A 15,450-nucleotide genomic window follows, 5' to 3' on the forward strand; every position below is an offset into this window, starting at 1 on the left:
TGCACCATAGAGGTGTTAAAACTTTCCTTGGAAGGAGATCAGCTATTTGTAATGCAACAACTACATTGACTTGCTTGTGTATGATTTTTTATATTCTGGTTTATTTTTTTCCCTTTAGGCTGTGCTTTGGAGGTACAAGTTTTCCCAGCTCAAAGGTTCTTCAGATGATGGGAAGAGCAAAATCAAATTTTTGTTCCAAAACCAAGATACTAAACAAATTGAAGCAAAGGTAAAAACAATACATTGTTTGTATAATGGCAATATATAATTTTCAAAGCACCTAGGGGAGGCAGGAAGTATAATAAACTAAGTTGCTTGGAAATATTAGGTTAATGCACAAAGAATGCAAAGAAAAAAGAGCGAAATTTAAGAAAACTGAACAAATTATTTTTATCTAGTTAAAAGTCTTTTGCAAGTTGTAATTAGATTTAAAAATAATAAAATACAGGACTTATGGGATATATGGGTTTAGGGATGTTTTCCAACTCTCTTCTTTGTCATTATGATAAAGCTATCTGAGTGCTTGAGTTGTCTGTTTTTTCACCCTATAATTGTATCACGAAAATGGTGGAAAATATGTCCTTAAGTTAATCTGGGAGCAAAACTCAGCAAGGGTTGAAAATTTGTTTTTATTTCTCAGAGGGGAAAAAAAGTGTGGATTAAATACATATTTCCCAAAAAGACTGAAGCTTTGTCTCTGTGTCTAATGCAAAATCAGAAAAGTTGTATTTCAAGTTGTGCTTTTGACTCAAGTGTTAATTCATTAAAACAGTAGCCATAAGACATTTAAGCTTACTTCAGTTTATGTCTTTTGAGAATAAGGGCATTTACTGTCCCAATGTGTGTGAGAAGTGATCTCCCCAGATCTGTGATGATTGGAACTGCTTAAGAGTCTGAGTCAAAGCTATTTTTTGACTAGAATCCAAATTTTAGTGTAAACCTAATGACTATTTTCTTGTTGATGTCTAAGCTTTGCTTTTAAAGCATTTACTGTAATGTTTTTTTTGCCCATGTCAAAGACAAAATTGATGAATGAACAAAACGGTTCCATAAGCAAAAAGGAATTAGTTAAATAGTCTATAAGTGTCATCCTTTTGAATTATATGTGTCATCTAAATCACTTACGGTTACATAAGAATGTTGGACATAGACAAGCCTTAGAGGTATCCTGGCGCCTTTACTGTACCTATTGTTGCTTCCACTCAGATTGAGTTCTAGAAAATTCTGCCAAACTTTTATTACGGTAGAAATACTACCTTACACCTTATGAAGCCAAATTTTTATACAAACCTGCTAGCATGCTTATTAAGATGCTGTCATGTTCCCTGGTTGCTGCTCTTTACGGTAAATTTAAACTTTCACATTACTCAATTTGGAAATAAAAAAAATTTAAATTTTCATTCATTTTCATGGTGATCAAGGCATATCTACTATATGCAAAGATGTGAGGTTTTATTCTCTTTGGAAGATGCTACAGCATTTATAATGAGCATTTCTATCAATTCCAATTTGTTAACATATTAAGTATGTTGCTTAGTCTAAGAAATGTAGGTAAATGTGTCTGTAAAATGAACATGAAGGTTCTTGGGTCTTATATTTTCAACACTGATTGGCTTACAGTTTTGTGGATAACCCCCTTCTGTATCCTTTAAACCTTTCATAGAGTTAAAGCACTATTCATCATAAGAAGTGGAACAGTCTGGCTTCTATTTTTTTGCTTTACATTGCTGAGTTAGAGATATAGCTACTTGTAGAGCTGTGAAGCCATTAGGAAATGTTAATCAGATTTTCAGAAATATTTGTAATGCCAGATTTCATGAATACTGTATGCAGGCTTCATTTGAAATCAAATGGAAATTTGTAAAACATCTGTTAAAGGTTGTGATGAATATTCATGCCACAGCTATCATCACCTGTTAAATGCAGTCCTGTGTTGCAGTTGGCCTGGAGACCCACTGCTGTAACATTTTCTTTATGATTCTATTCTTTTTTCCCAAGTTAAAATGCACAGGCAATAATCAGAATGTAGTGAAAGGAGAACCCAGCAGAGAATAAAACCAAAAATTTGAGGAGCCATTCCACCAATGTATTAAGGCTCTTCACTTATTCATTCCCAAGCAGCAATGTGGAAGCAGGACATAGCAGGTAACTTTCCAGACACCACAAATACTGTGCTCAGTTTTAGGCCACTCACTAAAATAAAGACATTCAGGTGGCTAAGTGAGTCCAGGAAAGGACAACAGAGCTGGTGAAGGGTCTGAAACACAAGTCTGATGAGGAGCAACTGATGGAACTGGGGTTGTCTAGCCTGGAGTACAGAAGGCTCAGGAGAAATCTCATTGCTCTCTACAACTGCCTGAAAGGAGATTATAGACAGGTGGGCTCAGCCTGTTTGCATTAGTATCAAGCAATCAGAGAAGATGAAATGGCCTCAAGTTGCATCAGGGGAGGTATAGGTTGGATATTAGTAACAATATCTTCACCAAGAGCGTTGTCAATCATTGGAACAGGCTGCTCAGGGAAGTGGGGGAATGACCCTCCCCAGAGGGATGGCACAGATGTGTAGATGTGGCACTTGGGGACATGGTTTACTAGTGGACTTGGTAGTGCAGGATTAACCACGGGACTCATTAAACGTCCTTTCCAAACTAAAAGATTCTATGATTCTATATAGTAGCTTTACAGAAAAATATGAGTTAACAAAATCCAAATTCTCCCTGTCTTCCTTCATTTATAATGGAGAACATTTTATGTATCTCATGCTTTCCCAGATGTGTGTGATTATGACATGTTGAACCTGTTTGATAATACCCTTTAGCTTTAAAACACTTATTCATGATCTGCAGAATCAAGAGTGTCAAAATACTCAGCTATTGAATTTTATATAAAAACTTAGATAAATTTGTTATTATTTTGGAAATGTCTTCCAACTTGTAGATATACATTGCTTGGGAAATAAAATGGTCATGCAACAGAATTTTAAATTTTAGCCACACTCTCTTCATAATTGTCCAGCATCTCCTCTGTATTTTGGTGGAATATGCAGAGATATCAGTGTTAATGTTAGAAAAATCTAGGAAAAATACATTTTGGGATAAAGTCCAGTACCACATATATTCATCAGTTAGATTTTTTGGTTTTGTTTTGTTTTGTTTTTGAGAAAAACACTTTCCACCAGATTTTATATTCCTATGTGATAGAAAGTCTTTCACTGACACTGAATAGCTAATTCTTTTATAATACTGTCAATATTTTATATAGTGTGCTTCATGCCTGACTTAAAAGATTCAAAATGGCATGCTTTGAGACATGCAGCATGTGCTATGGATTTAGTTACAGTTAAACTTATTTCCCATTATAGTTCTTTTCAGCTTTAAAATAATTTCAGGTATTTATACATTTCAAACACTGCCCTTTTTTTTCCTGTAGAGACATTGTACTCATGCTTTTGTTTGGCTTCTGTCTCAGTGAAATCATGTTACTATATATATGATGTAGACTAAAAGAAGGGTTCCTCATGGATTTAAGCAGTTCCACTCATAAAATCCGAACAATAATTACCATAGGTCACACCAGTGGGTCTATGGCAGGGTGCCTTAAAACAAACACCTAACTTTAAAGGTATCTATGGCAAGGTATATGTGGTTTCTGACAAGAAAACCACTTAAGGGCAACATTAATCACTGATACCCCTTAGACATTCCAATCTGTAGGTTGTTTCCCAGCTGTCACTCAGCAGGAGATATTGCACAAGTTTTCTCAGTGAGACAAAATTTTTATGAGTGAGAGCTACAAAATAGAGCTGTCATCTTGACAGAATGTAGAGCCAGTGTGTCCCTGTATTTGTTCTTACTGAGCTGTTTGGATTGGATTAAAAAAAAACTAAGCACAGAAGGGCAAAGCTTTCTCTGCCTCTGTAAGGCCCAAAGGGATTCACTTAGACCTTCCTATCTAGTTACTTATCTGTTTACCTGTTTGTTTAGCTGTAGTTTAATGAGTGTCTCAACAGCATCACAGCAGCTTCCGGAGGTGATACACAATCTAAGGACTGTAATAAACTCAGAGTGCTGTGATCTTCATTTTTTCCTAAGTATTAGACTTTACTGACAAAAAAGAAGAGTACCTAAATCTTCGAGAATTCCTGTTTCAAGATATAAGCATATGCCTCCATATGAGTGATGTGTGTCAAAATCAGCATCTTATCACATTATTGAGTTTTCACCAAACTGGGAACTGAGGGTCTCTGTGCTTGGTAAAACATGGATGACTCAAAAGCCACACTTCAGTCTGTGCTATCACCTCCACCAACTTGCAGCACAACAGTTCTCTAAGAAAAACTCAGGCAAGGCCACACTGCTGTGCTGCATCAGGTGAGCTTTTTGTCACAAATTGGCTGAACTCCTAAGCTGAACAGTACAAAACTGAAGTGCGTACAAAAATAAGTTTATCAAGGTGAAGGTCCAGTCATTTTTCTTGATCTGTTTGAATATGGAAAACCAGAGAAGGCACAGATATAGTATCAGTAAAGGAAGAGGTTTAACTTCAAGGATTTTGCATTAGTCTCATTATTAATTAATATTACCTTAGTATTAATTAATGCCAATTAATTTGTACTTGAAATTATCTTGCATAGAAATCTAATCTAAATATCCTGAATGACTACTGATCACATTGCTATGAGCAAAATACCTACTTTCTACTGTTGCAAGGTGACTTGATGGGTGCTTGCATCATTTTCCAGTCTGACATTTCTGCACATTTCAAGTCCATTCTCCAAAATGCAATTTAAAATGAATCCCTGTTCTTAGTCTTGAGGGTTTTTCTGTGAGCATCACAGTACTCTTCACATTTAGAGTATCATTTTTAAATGGGTTATAAGTATACATACTTAAGATTTTTATAGAGTGATTGCTCAGTTGCAGTTGCAGAAGTTTTGAATTCAGATTTCTGACTTGTGTTGTGTGGTTCAGTTTTTAGTTTCCCCATGTCTTGCACATGGATTATTTGTCTAATATCTACTTTAGTTCAGATTCTGTACAAACACAGAGAGACCATATATGGTCTCCATTTTTGATGAACAAATGTCTTCTCTTATCAGAAGTTTATATATGAATGAAAGAGAAGACTTTTTTTTTTAAATATACCGTGGTTACTTCAAAGCATACAATTGCTGGATTTTATAAATGTATCATTTATGTTGTTGTATCATATACTTAATACGTGTATAATACAATGCAGTAAGCGATTGCTGGAGTTTGTTTGTTTTCTTTCTGGAAAAGTCTTTTTTCTCTTTCCTTCTCTGTCTTTTCAATCCAGACTTCCTTTGTGAAAGGCTGCTAGAATTCCAGTATACTTCTGACCTTGTCCATGACTTTCTCACATGCCTTTTTGCCCACTTGTGTTGTCCTCAGCAGGAGCTGCAGATGTTCAGGTTAATAATCTGGAAGAGTCTGGTATAATGACAGCAATGTAAGATGAGAGCAGTTTAATTAAGAGATAGCTTAGAAAGACAATTTGAAGACCAGAGGGTACACTGATATTCCTGGGAGAGTAGGGTCTTAGTTGAGGTGTACAGGCAACAGTCTGGAAGTTGTAATGATAGTAGATGGTATACTTGAACATGGACAAGTAGGTGTGTCTTAAATTCGGATTTCTTTTCTTTTTGAAGGATTCAGAGCATGTGACTTTCCCTACTGGTATCAACTTCAACGGTTTAACTGCATATTTTTTCAGATTTCTTAGGATTTGTCTGTTTGTTATCTTGACACTTCATCTGGACTGTGTGTGCAATGCACACTACCCTGCCTAGAGGAAAGTGTATTCAGACAAAAGTATGGCTGAGGACAAAGTGTGTACAGAAGCAGCCAGGGTGGCTGGGGGTGCACAAGAGCCTGTGGGTTCCCCTCTGTGTGCTGGCAGTAGTGCCGACCTGGAGACACTTAAAAGTGCAAGTTCCCAGCAGAAGTGAGGGCATGTTTTATCTTTGTCAGCAGCTCTACATGGAGTCCTATCTGTTTGTTAAGGTTTCTTGTGATTAGGCTAATCTGCCTGAAAAGTGTTGTTCCTGTTAGATCCTGTTCCCATCAATCAGGCTTCTGGGAGCTGAGTTGCAGCCATTAATCAGACCCACATGTACTTGCCACATACCATTCAGCCTACTGTGCTTCACACTGCTTTAATTTCCAGTTAAAAATGCATGTCTTCATTGAGATAGCAATAGTGTTTCATTGCAAATAATAACCAAGCATTTGCTGGCTTCTTAGTGCTCTTCTTTGCAGTCAAGGTAATTTCCATGTTGTGTCATTACTATTGATAATAGTTATCAAGCGGGACCTTCAGAGGTTGTTCTTTTACCTCACCCATTTCCCTTGATGGTCAATTGAGCAGTGGATATTCGTGATGTGTTACTATTGCAGAAACACCTGTGATCACTCTTGGTAATAATTATACTCATACACTGTGAAAATTCAGTGTCCAGTAGCTGTAATTATGATAGTAACAGGGTTCAGCTTGTAGCGTTGCCTAATTGACTTGAGCAATTCTCAGACTGTAACATTTGTTTCAATATGGTTATCTTGTTGAGAGGTAAGGGGAACCGTAGTCTTTCTACAGATAATACATGCAATTGATATTAAAAATATATCACAGTTCCACTAAATATTTATTCCCTTAAGCTTCAGGTGTGTTTTTTATAGTACTAAAAGGGTAAATAAATATACTAATAAAACGAAATTAAATGAAAAGTAACTTAATTCCAAAGACTCATAGTTGTTATTCTGAAATAACTTCCATAATTCCTTGTTTCCTCGTCTTTGAATGACCATTTTTTTCTTCTTTATGATAAATTTTCTTATTTTGAAATCTGAGGGAGGAAAAAGTCCATTTTGACATAGTGATAAAATAGCCCTTCTCTCAAGGTTTAAAACTGAGAATATCTCTAAATGGATTTTTTTTTTTTTAATGTAGACACAGCTGGCAGGTTTGTGAAACTTTGCATAAACTTTATCTTCTTTATTGAGAATTGGTCATCAGGGGAGTTTAAAGAACCTCATGGGATGTTATCAATAGGCTGTAGGAGACCTGAACAAAACTTCACCTATTCAATACATCACTGGACATTGCACATCCAGCTGTCTGCTTTCACACTGTTTTCTCTCACCCATGAGAGATCTGTGAATGTCTCCATGTATTCTGTGAAGCAATATCTTCCAGAAAATCTCAAGAGGCAGAAAATTGCAGGTTGATGTCACTTGAGAGATTTAGCAATTTTTGTTGAATTTACATTTTCAATATTCTTCTAAACAAAAGAGCAAAATCTTGGCACAATGTAGCCTGGAAAGACCAATGTTAGACAGAAAGACAAGTAGAATATACCACAGTTAGCAATTATTGGCTTCATGTTGCAGTGAAGAAATCTGTGTGGGCAGTGAATCAAAGAAGAAAGATGTAAAATCTGTACTACTTTCCCTAGACTTATATGTATTGAAGTGCTTTCAGTAATTGTTTCAAATACAACAGATGCTTATTGATCAAATATCAGCTTCAAAAACACATACTGAAGATAACCTAAAAAAATTGATCAGATAAAGTCAATTAGACTTTAAAGTCTAATTAATGTCTAATGCTTTAAAGGAGCAAATTTATATATGTAAAAAAATGTAGTTTTTATTTATTTCCTCTCTAGTGGAGTCTAAAAATGGCCCAGCTATTCTAATCGCATGCTGAGTGGACTGCAAAGAAATGTAAATTAGAGCAGAAAAATAAGGAATTTGTATAATATTCTTAATAAATTTAAAACATGGAGTATGTTCCTTTTTTGGCCCAATAACATATCCAAATTATCACTGTGTGATAGTAGCACATTTTGATAATATGTCCTCCCTTTTTTAATATATATATTAAAGAATCAGGTATCTGATAGTGTGAGGAGACATGATGAACGAATGTAATATATATGGAATTTAACATTATTAATTTTTGTGGGTACATTGGGTAGATAGTAGTAGTCCAGGGGTGTGCAAACTGTTACAACTTAGCCATAAAGTTTCCATCTAAATTAACCTGCAAAAGTACCAGATTTGCATTAACCTGCGGAAAAATAAAAATTATATAGTGTCACTTTCTTGCTCCTTTGGCTGGTAGGATCCCATATTTCTATGGAGGCACTTAATCCAGAAATTTGTCCATCTTAGCCTCCAAGCAATTATTTAGAGAATGTTCCATTTTCAAAGTCTAAGTCCCTATAAAGGAGAATTGTATAGCACATTAGGAGAATTACATCAAGCTATTATAATTATTGCTGTTGGAAAGTGGTTCATTCCTGGTTATATGTTCATGGGGTGTTCTGTTTCGTGTTTAATTTTTTTTTTTCTTTCACTTCCAGGAGCTGGAGTTTTCTAACCTGTTTGCAGTTCTTCACTGTATTCACTCATTCTTTGCAGCCAAAGTGGCTTGTTTGGACCCTTTGTTTGTAGGCAGCCAAGCCACAGCTTCTGCTGCTCCCACAACTTCTGGTACTGGCAAATTAAAGTATACTACTTGACATCCCCCATGACAGCACTGCCACTTAACAACGAGACATAAAAATGTATAAATATTCGTAAGATTTAGACCTTTGGTGAACCATGTATGTGGAAACCAATCCTGGAGGCAAGACATCTTGCAGCATCAGCAGATAAATGGTCACGTGGGATCATAATTTCATCTCGGTTCTGCAAGACATCAGTAAATAATCCTAGTCAAAACCCCAGAATAGGATGGATATGCTTTTAGTATTATCTATTTGTACTTACATAGTGCTTTAAGCAACATTGGAAGCAAAGGAATAAATGGCGAAATGAAGCACTTGAGTATTTAATAAAATTTTCAAATTGCTGTAATAATACACAAATAGAATTGTCATTTTCCTCTTTTCAGATGTTTTTATGACAATATACTAAACTCCGAGTGTGAACATAATACCCTATCATTATATTATAAATGAGAGCAAGCATATAGTACATGGTGACAAAGGAGATAAGCATGAAAAGACATTTGTGTAGGTACCTCCTCAAATAAGAAAGCACTTTAAGCACTGTTGTAAATCCATACTTGTGTTCATACATGGAGTCATGCTACTTTTTCCATTTTGTTCTCTTCATCCAACAATAACAGCAGCAAACATATAACCATACTGATTTGATTCATTAAAAACAATACAAAACAAACAAACCATCATAAGAAAAAACTCTTTTTCATGGATAAGTCCCTCAAGTAAAGCTAATGGCATATTAATTTAATTTTAATTATAAATTAACTGCAAGTCCAAAAAATAGTGTGTCATCTATTTATTTCTTCCTTTCTTTTGTTAATAATTAAATACAATAAATCTAACAGTCTTTGTTCACAAGATTTTGAATTGTTTCAGACAACCCACCTAATACATTGTTTCCATGGTAAACCTTGATTTCACATCATAGATAGAACTTATGTTCCATTTAAACTCTCAACAAATAGACATTTTGCATTATGCTTGAAAAAATATTTTACCCTTTGAATTCTTAATAAGTTATTATATATATATATATAGAGAGAGATAGATAGATAGTAAAAGACAGGAATAATTTGAATAAGCTATAAAGAATACACTACAGAATGCATAATTTCTTTTCTTTTTAAGACCATTACATCTCTCTGGATCTAGTTTCACGTTATCATTTAATGATGAAATATAAAGGACTTGTAAATTTAAAGTTAATAACTGTGTTTAATTGCAGTTTTATAATATAATTTAATTTTGCACTATGACACACACCAGTGAAGATGAAGGAAAAAAGGTATACATTTTCAGTAGTAGTTTTTGGGATTTCTATTTATTGTATTGAAATCAAAACTACTTTTTGTTTCCCCCTCCTTAGACTTGTTAGAAGCACTTATGAGATAGGGCCACCATCTTCCTTTTTTAGCAGAAACCCCTTTCTATCACATCCCTTGCTATGTGTTAAGGTGATTAGTACTTCAAAAGTGAAGCCAGAGGAGAGCTTATCCAAACAGGAAAAATTCAAAATGCAAGGCACGGACAAAAGATGAATGAAATGTAGGAGCAAAATATGTCTCTGTTTTTTTGCTTTGCATTAGAAATATTTGGATTTGCATATGTGAGAGTAACATTGTTTTGAAGTATAGCTGATCTAATTTGATACTAGTTCCAAATAATCTGAAAATATTTGGGGGAGGGGAACTCTTTTATCACTTTCAAACAGAAAGAAGTACACACCTACTTCCTATTAGTATACTTCCAAGGGCTACACATTTATTTTCCATCCGAAATTTAGTGGAATGTTGTAACAATCCTGCTATTAAATACTACAGCTATTAAATAGAGTACTAAGTAGCATCAAAATCAAACCTTTTCATAGTCACCGTCATGAACTTTTTAATAAGAATTGTCCCTAAATTAGGAGGTGACATCTGAAGGACAGCTAAAACTACCATGGTTGTATATAGGATCTCGAGCTTGGGACACAAGCACCAGATATTTTGAATCTAGAGCTATAACAGTTTAAGAGCTTTGACAATGGTAACTCAGGCACTGCCCTTGTCTAAAATGCATATATTGGAAACACAAATTTTGGCAGAGCGTTGACAGTGCTGAAAAGAGAAGCCTGATATATTTTAATGGCAGTTTTCAGTGGTCCCAAATAACCTCCTCCATTTCAGTGCATTGCTGTGGCATTCAGCTGTCACAGCAGTGTGGCCGTGTGCTACCACCTCTGCTGGCTATAGCAGAATCTGAATCTGGTCAGCTGCTGGTTGAGTGTTTTTCCTTTCAACTGTTCATGTGATGTGCAGTTGCATCACTGGATCTGGGGGGTGTTTAAGAGACGTGCTTGAATGAGCGTAACATTTACCCAAACCAGCACAAAGTATGTCATTGCAAATTTCTGTAGATGGAGGAATTCTATTATATGAAAGCCCCCCGCAAAGAATTTAAACAAAAATGCTCATTGTGTAGAATGGAGTTAATGGCATGAACTTCTGGGACTCTACCAGGGTATCGTGAAGATCTCTTTAAATAATTCTGTTTGTAGAATACCTGCATTCATCACTGACACTTTTGCAACTAGGAATTAAATACAGAACATTTAAGAAACACATTAGCCTCTAAATTGTTTTTGTTGTAGTTGTTGTTTTTCTAAGGAGATAAACTGGTGGGACTTCATCAATACTTTTCAAGCAGAAAAGCGTTATTGAGAGAATATAAGATGTCATAGCTTTGACTGAAGGTCAGTGTTGATTTATAAATGCAGCAGGCATTTGTGCAGTGACCTCACAGAATATTCAGAGGTGACTCGGCATCAACCTTGCCCTTGTAGAGCAAATGGGTCAGAAATTCAGTCTTGAACCAAAGAGGCAAAATTTTAAATTCTGTGTTATAACTAATCCTGAGGTACCAAAATAAAATTTGCAAACATATTAAATGGCTACATTTTGCATTTAAATACCTACATTTAAAGCATAGTGAACTCCATATGCATATGTCAAAACTCAGGCTTTATGTTGCAGCCTGTCATTTCACACGTAACATATAATGATACAAGTGTTTTGTAAGTCAACACAGCCCATTGACAACGAAAAAACAGAATTATAATGAGCCATCAACTTTTGCTAAAAATCTGTATTCAAGTGAAAGAAAATATTTTAACAAGAAAGAGTAAAGAAACAAATCTGTAGCATAATATGTAATTTGTTCTCTTTATGTCATGATATTTTCAAGTAAGTTTAATAAAGAAAATTATTTATAGTACTGTGCCTATTGAAGTGATGTTATATAGTATACCAAAAATATGTTCTCTTAAGTATAACTAAATATATTTAGATTGATTTAGTTTGCTTTATGATGGGAATTTAGATTATCTGATCTTCACAGAATTAATCATATGCTAGGTTATAGTGTTAGCATAATTTTATTATGGAAGCGTTACCAATTTGAATACATTTATTCTTGATTTCATCAATAAATGAATATGCTTCATTTTTCTACATCTTTTAAAAATTACAGTTCCAGATTTTCAAAAGACCGTTGCATTCCAGTAGCACAAAGGCACCTTTGAAATAAAAATCAGCATATTTTAAGCTGTTGGCCATTTTATTATGTTAATTAAGTCCATCACGAACTTTGTGGAGAAGAGCTAGTTGTAAGTGAGCTATTTTTTTAAACCAGTCATTTAAAGTTCTGTCGATTCAAACTAGAATTCTTTAAAATGCAAACCAATAATCTACAGTATCAATATGCTTTGAGAAAAGAATCATGAAAAATCTTGTTTTCTAAATTAGTTCTTGAATCCACAAAATTATATTTATTTATTTTAAATGTGGAGACTTATCAGAACACCTCAAAGTGCACAGTTAAACGCTGCAGCCTGCTACTTTAAATGTGATTTGTTTTATTCAATGCCTTAAGACGTTTACTGTATCAAAAAAAGGTTAAAAAATATTTGAGATCTTGAGAATGTAAAACTGCTGGCCTTAGAAATTCAGATCAGTTTTCATTCTTCCTTGGCAATTCTAAGAAAGATTTTGGAAATTTTATTAACATTGAAAACACAAATCTCTGCATTTCACTTTCTATTTCTTTATGTGGTGGTCTGGTCTCTGAAAAAGTCTAATGTCTGAAAAAAGTTAAAGCTGATTTTAAAAAGCTCTGTTTCAGGCAGTTATGAGTCTGAGCTTAAGACTCACACATCTGACCAGTTCAGTATGATTGGAAACATGAAAGACTCACTCAAGTTCTCAAAATTTAAGTACCTGTCTTAGATGCCTGAAGTTGCACTTCAGGCACTTCAAAAGGGAAACACAAGGTGGGAATAGAGTTTAAGATCTCTGAAGGTGCACATGTATGTGTCTCACTTTCTGTTTCTCTAAGGAGCTAGAAGTGCTTCTACTTTAATGTTTTCATTTTATCAGGAATGTGCTTTATAAGCCGGACTTCTGCCTATAGCTACTCATGCAATTCTTCTTATCACAGAGCAGTCCTCAAGCACATGAGCTGTTTCTTTCAGGATGACACTAAGCAAGCATCCCAGTTCCAGGTCCTGATGGGCATTCAGACCCTGCAGCCCAGCTGAAATGAGTCCAGAGGACAAAACCCTCTGAGATGCCATCAGCAAGACTGCCAGGTCCTGGTGCAGCCATTTCTGTAGCTGTGGCAGCTGCTGCTCGTGGACTATTATGGAGAAAAAGCTCAGCTTCACAATGTAGACCCCTGGAGCTCAGTACCTGAAAGGGGATGCTGTGCTGCAGCAAGGGGCAGAATGAAGCTGAAAAAGGCTGATGCTGCCCAGGCAGGTTATTCTGCATCAATTTTTGCCTCACCACACCAGGACAGCATTAGTTGCAAGCAGGCTACCCCATGGTGGTCAGCCCTCTCGCTCCTGCATCTTTCTCCTCATCTTCTACAAACACACACCTGAATATTGGCCCTGGGATCCTCAAGCACACTTCCATGTTCACTCACTCCCATTGCTCAGATGGAAAATTGTGCTTAGCTGCATAATGGAGCCTGTAAACCTTGTACATGGGCAGGGAACAGTGTTAAGGATTATGGCAAGAGCATAAGAGTGCTTAAGTGTATGATTAACTTTCAGCAACTTTATAGCAAATAAAGTCATGTCTGTGCTTAAGTGCTTTCCTGACTTGGAGGGTTGTTAAGTGGGATTATTTTATTTTCCTGGAATAAGTTCTATAGTGTCCACACATTTCTACTTGCTTGGCTCCATTTTCAGGAAGTTTAGCAGAGACAGTGATTCATATTCTCTCGGAGTCATAAAGAAAAAAAAATTGGAATACTAGAATAAAAAGAAATTTCTGTTCAGATTCTGTATATTATTACAGTACCTTGCATACTTTACTGAAATATATTAAACAATGTAAAAACAAATTCTTTAATTTGCATTTCCTTGTCAGTTTTCGCTGTGGTATACATGCCTTCCACTTTCAACAACTTTCTCCACAGGAATCCCAGCTGTCTGTTATAGAAATTCTTTTGCTATTCAGTATATACTAATATATAATGCTGTGTGTATGTATGTGTGTGAGGGGGTATGTGTGTGTGTGTGTGTGTGTGTAAATATATTAGTATATACTAATGGAATATATTCAGTATATATTAATGAAAGTTACCTATTAGGCACAACTGTAAAACAGAAGCATACATCCATGAAGCTTTATATTTAAAAACTTACAATATTATAAAAAAATATGTATATTAGTTTAAAAAATGGCTATTTTTGCAGGGTATGCACAATCTGGATATATGATAATAAACTGATAAACATTAACAGATTTATTATTTCATACCTCCAGGAACTTAGGGGTTTTTTTAATTATTCTTATCCCTTTAGCATATTTACAATATATGTCATAAATTTTAATTTGTTATGGATTAAAATAACTGAAAAAAATGTAATAGAAAGTGCTATATATTTTATAAATATTAAAAAATTAAGAAAAGCTATTCAAATTATTTATTTCATTTTCAGTTAAGGTTTTGTGATTGTTTGTAATATGTATTTGTGACAAGCGTAAGTCACCTAGTTGTTTAAGCTCATTAATGTACCACTAATAAAATGCTATCTTCTGTTTTGTTTTTGTTATGCTTCTTTTTGTAATGGAACATAGCAGAAAAAATAGAAAATAAATACTTTTTTAACTAATCTTTTGCATTCAGTCATATAGTGTATGAGTTTTATATTGCTGAAAGCCAAGCCTGGGAATTTAAGAAAATATTTGAAGAACTTGGGGTGGTAAAGTTATTTCCCAACAACTCTTTATTTAATAGAAATAATGACCATTCCATACTTGTATGATCATTTCTAAAGGCCTATCACCCACTTAATGCCTGACTAGGATTTTGGAATTATCCCACTCTCCCCTGGCTATGAAGCTCAACCTACAGCTATCACCCAGCCACCAGATTTTTTACCATTGACATTTAAGTGCTTAACTGGTTGGAATTAACAAAGGCCCAATATTGGAGTGTCTGAAGGTATTTTTGGTATATATTTGAAACCAAACAGTTTTCAAATGGTGCTGCAACTACTAGAGCAAAAACAACTTGGATGAGTTTAATTTTGTTTGTCTTTTTCCCTGACTGAGGGAAGAGATTTTGGAAGATGAGGAGTCCCTGCTTTTATTTAGGCACCTTTGTACCTTTTCAGCAATTTAGGGTGGGAGTCTGCAGTGCACATCTCACATGCACATTTTTGCTGCCTTTTTTGTGCTCTCAGTGTGGGAAAGCTAGGTAAGCTTCCTTACAGAAGTGCTGCTGTCACCTTTCTGTCCCAGCCCTTCCAAAAGCACTCCCCAAGGCTTTCTTGACCCTGAGGCTGGGGTTGCCCTCCTCCGCTCTCTACCCAAGGAAATCATCTTTGGTGACCCTGGCCCTTTCAGCATCTTGAAGAGAAGGAAAAA

General features: G+C 35.2%; 1 protein-coding gene across 5 annotated transcripts in view; it reads left to right on the forward strand.

Moving 5' to 3' along the window:
- SNTG1 (syntrophin gamma 1) overlaps positions 1 to 14,693 on the forward strand; it is a 318,906-nt gene extending 304,213 nt beyond the window's left edge. For all 5 annotated transcript variants that reach the window (XM_088174809.1, XM_014881643.2, XM_088174814.1 and 2 more), the window contains 2 exons: positions 119 to 229; positions 8,384 to 14,693. In XM_088174809.1, coding sequence (XP_088030935.1) covers positions 119 to 229; positions 8,384 to 8,542 — 270 coding nt within the window. In that variant the 3' untranslated portion in view covers positions 8,543 to 14,693. The remainder of the gene's footprint in view (positions 1 to 118; positions 230 to 8,383) is intronic.
- The last annotated feature ends 757 nt before the right edge of the window (positions 14,694 to 15,450 follow it).

Source organism: Sturnus vulgaris, chromosome 1 (assembly GCF_052056855.1).
Source record: "Sturnus vulgaris isolate bStuVul1 chromosome 1, bStuVul1.hap1, whole genome shotgun sequence".
NCBI lineage: Eukaryota > Metazoa > Chordata > Aves > Passeriformes > Sturnidae > Sturnus > Sturnus vulgaris.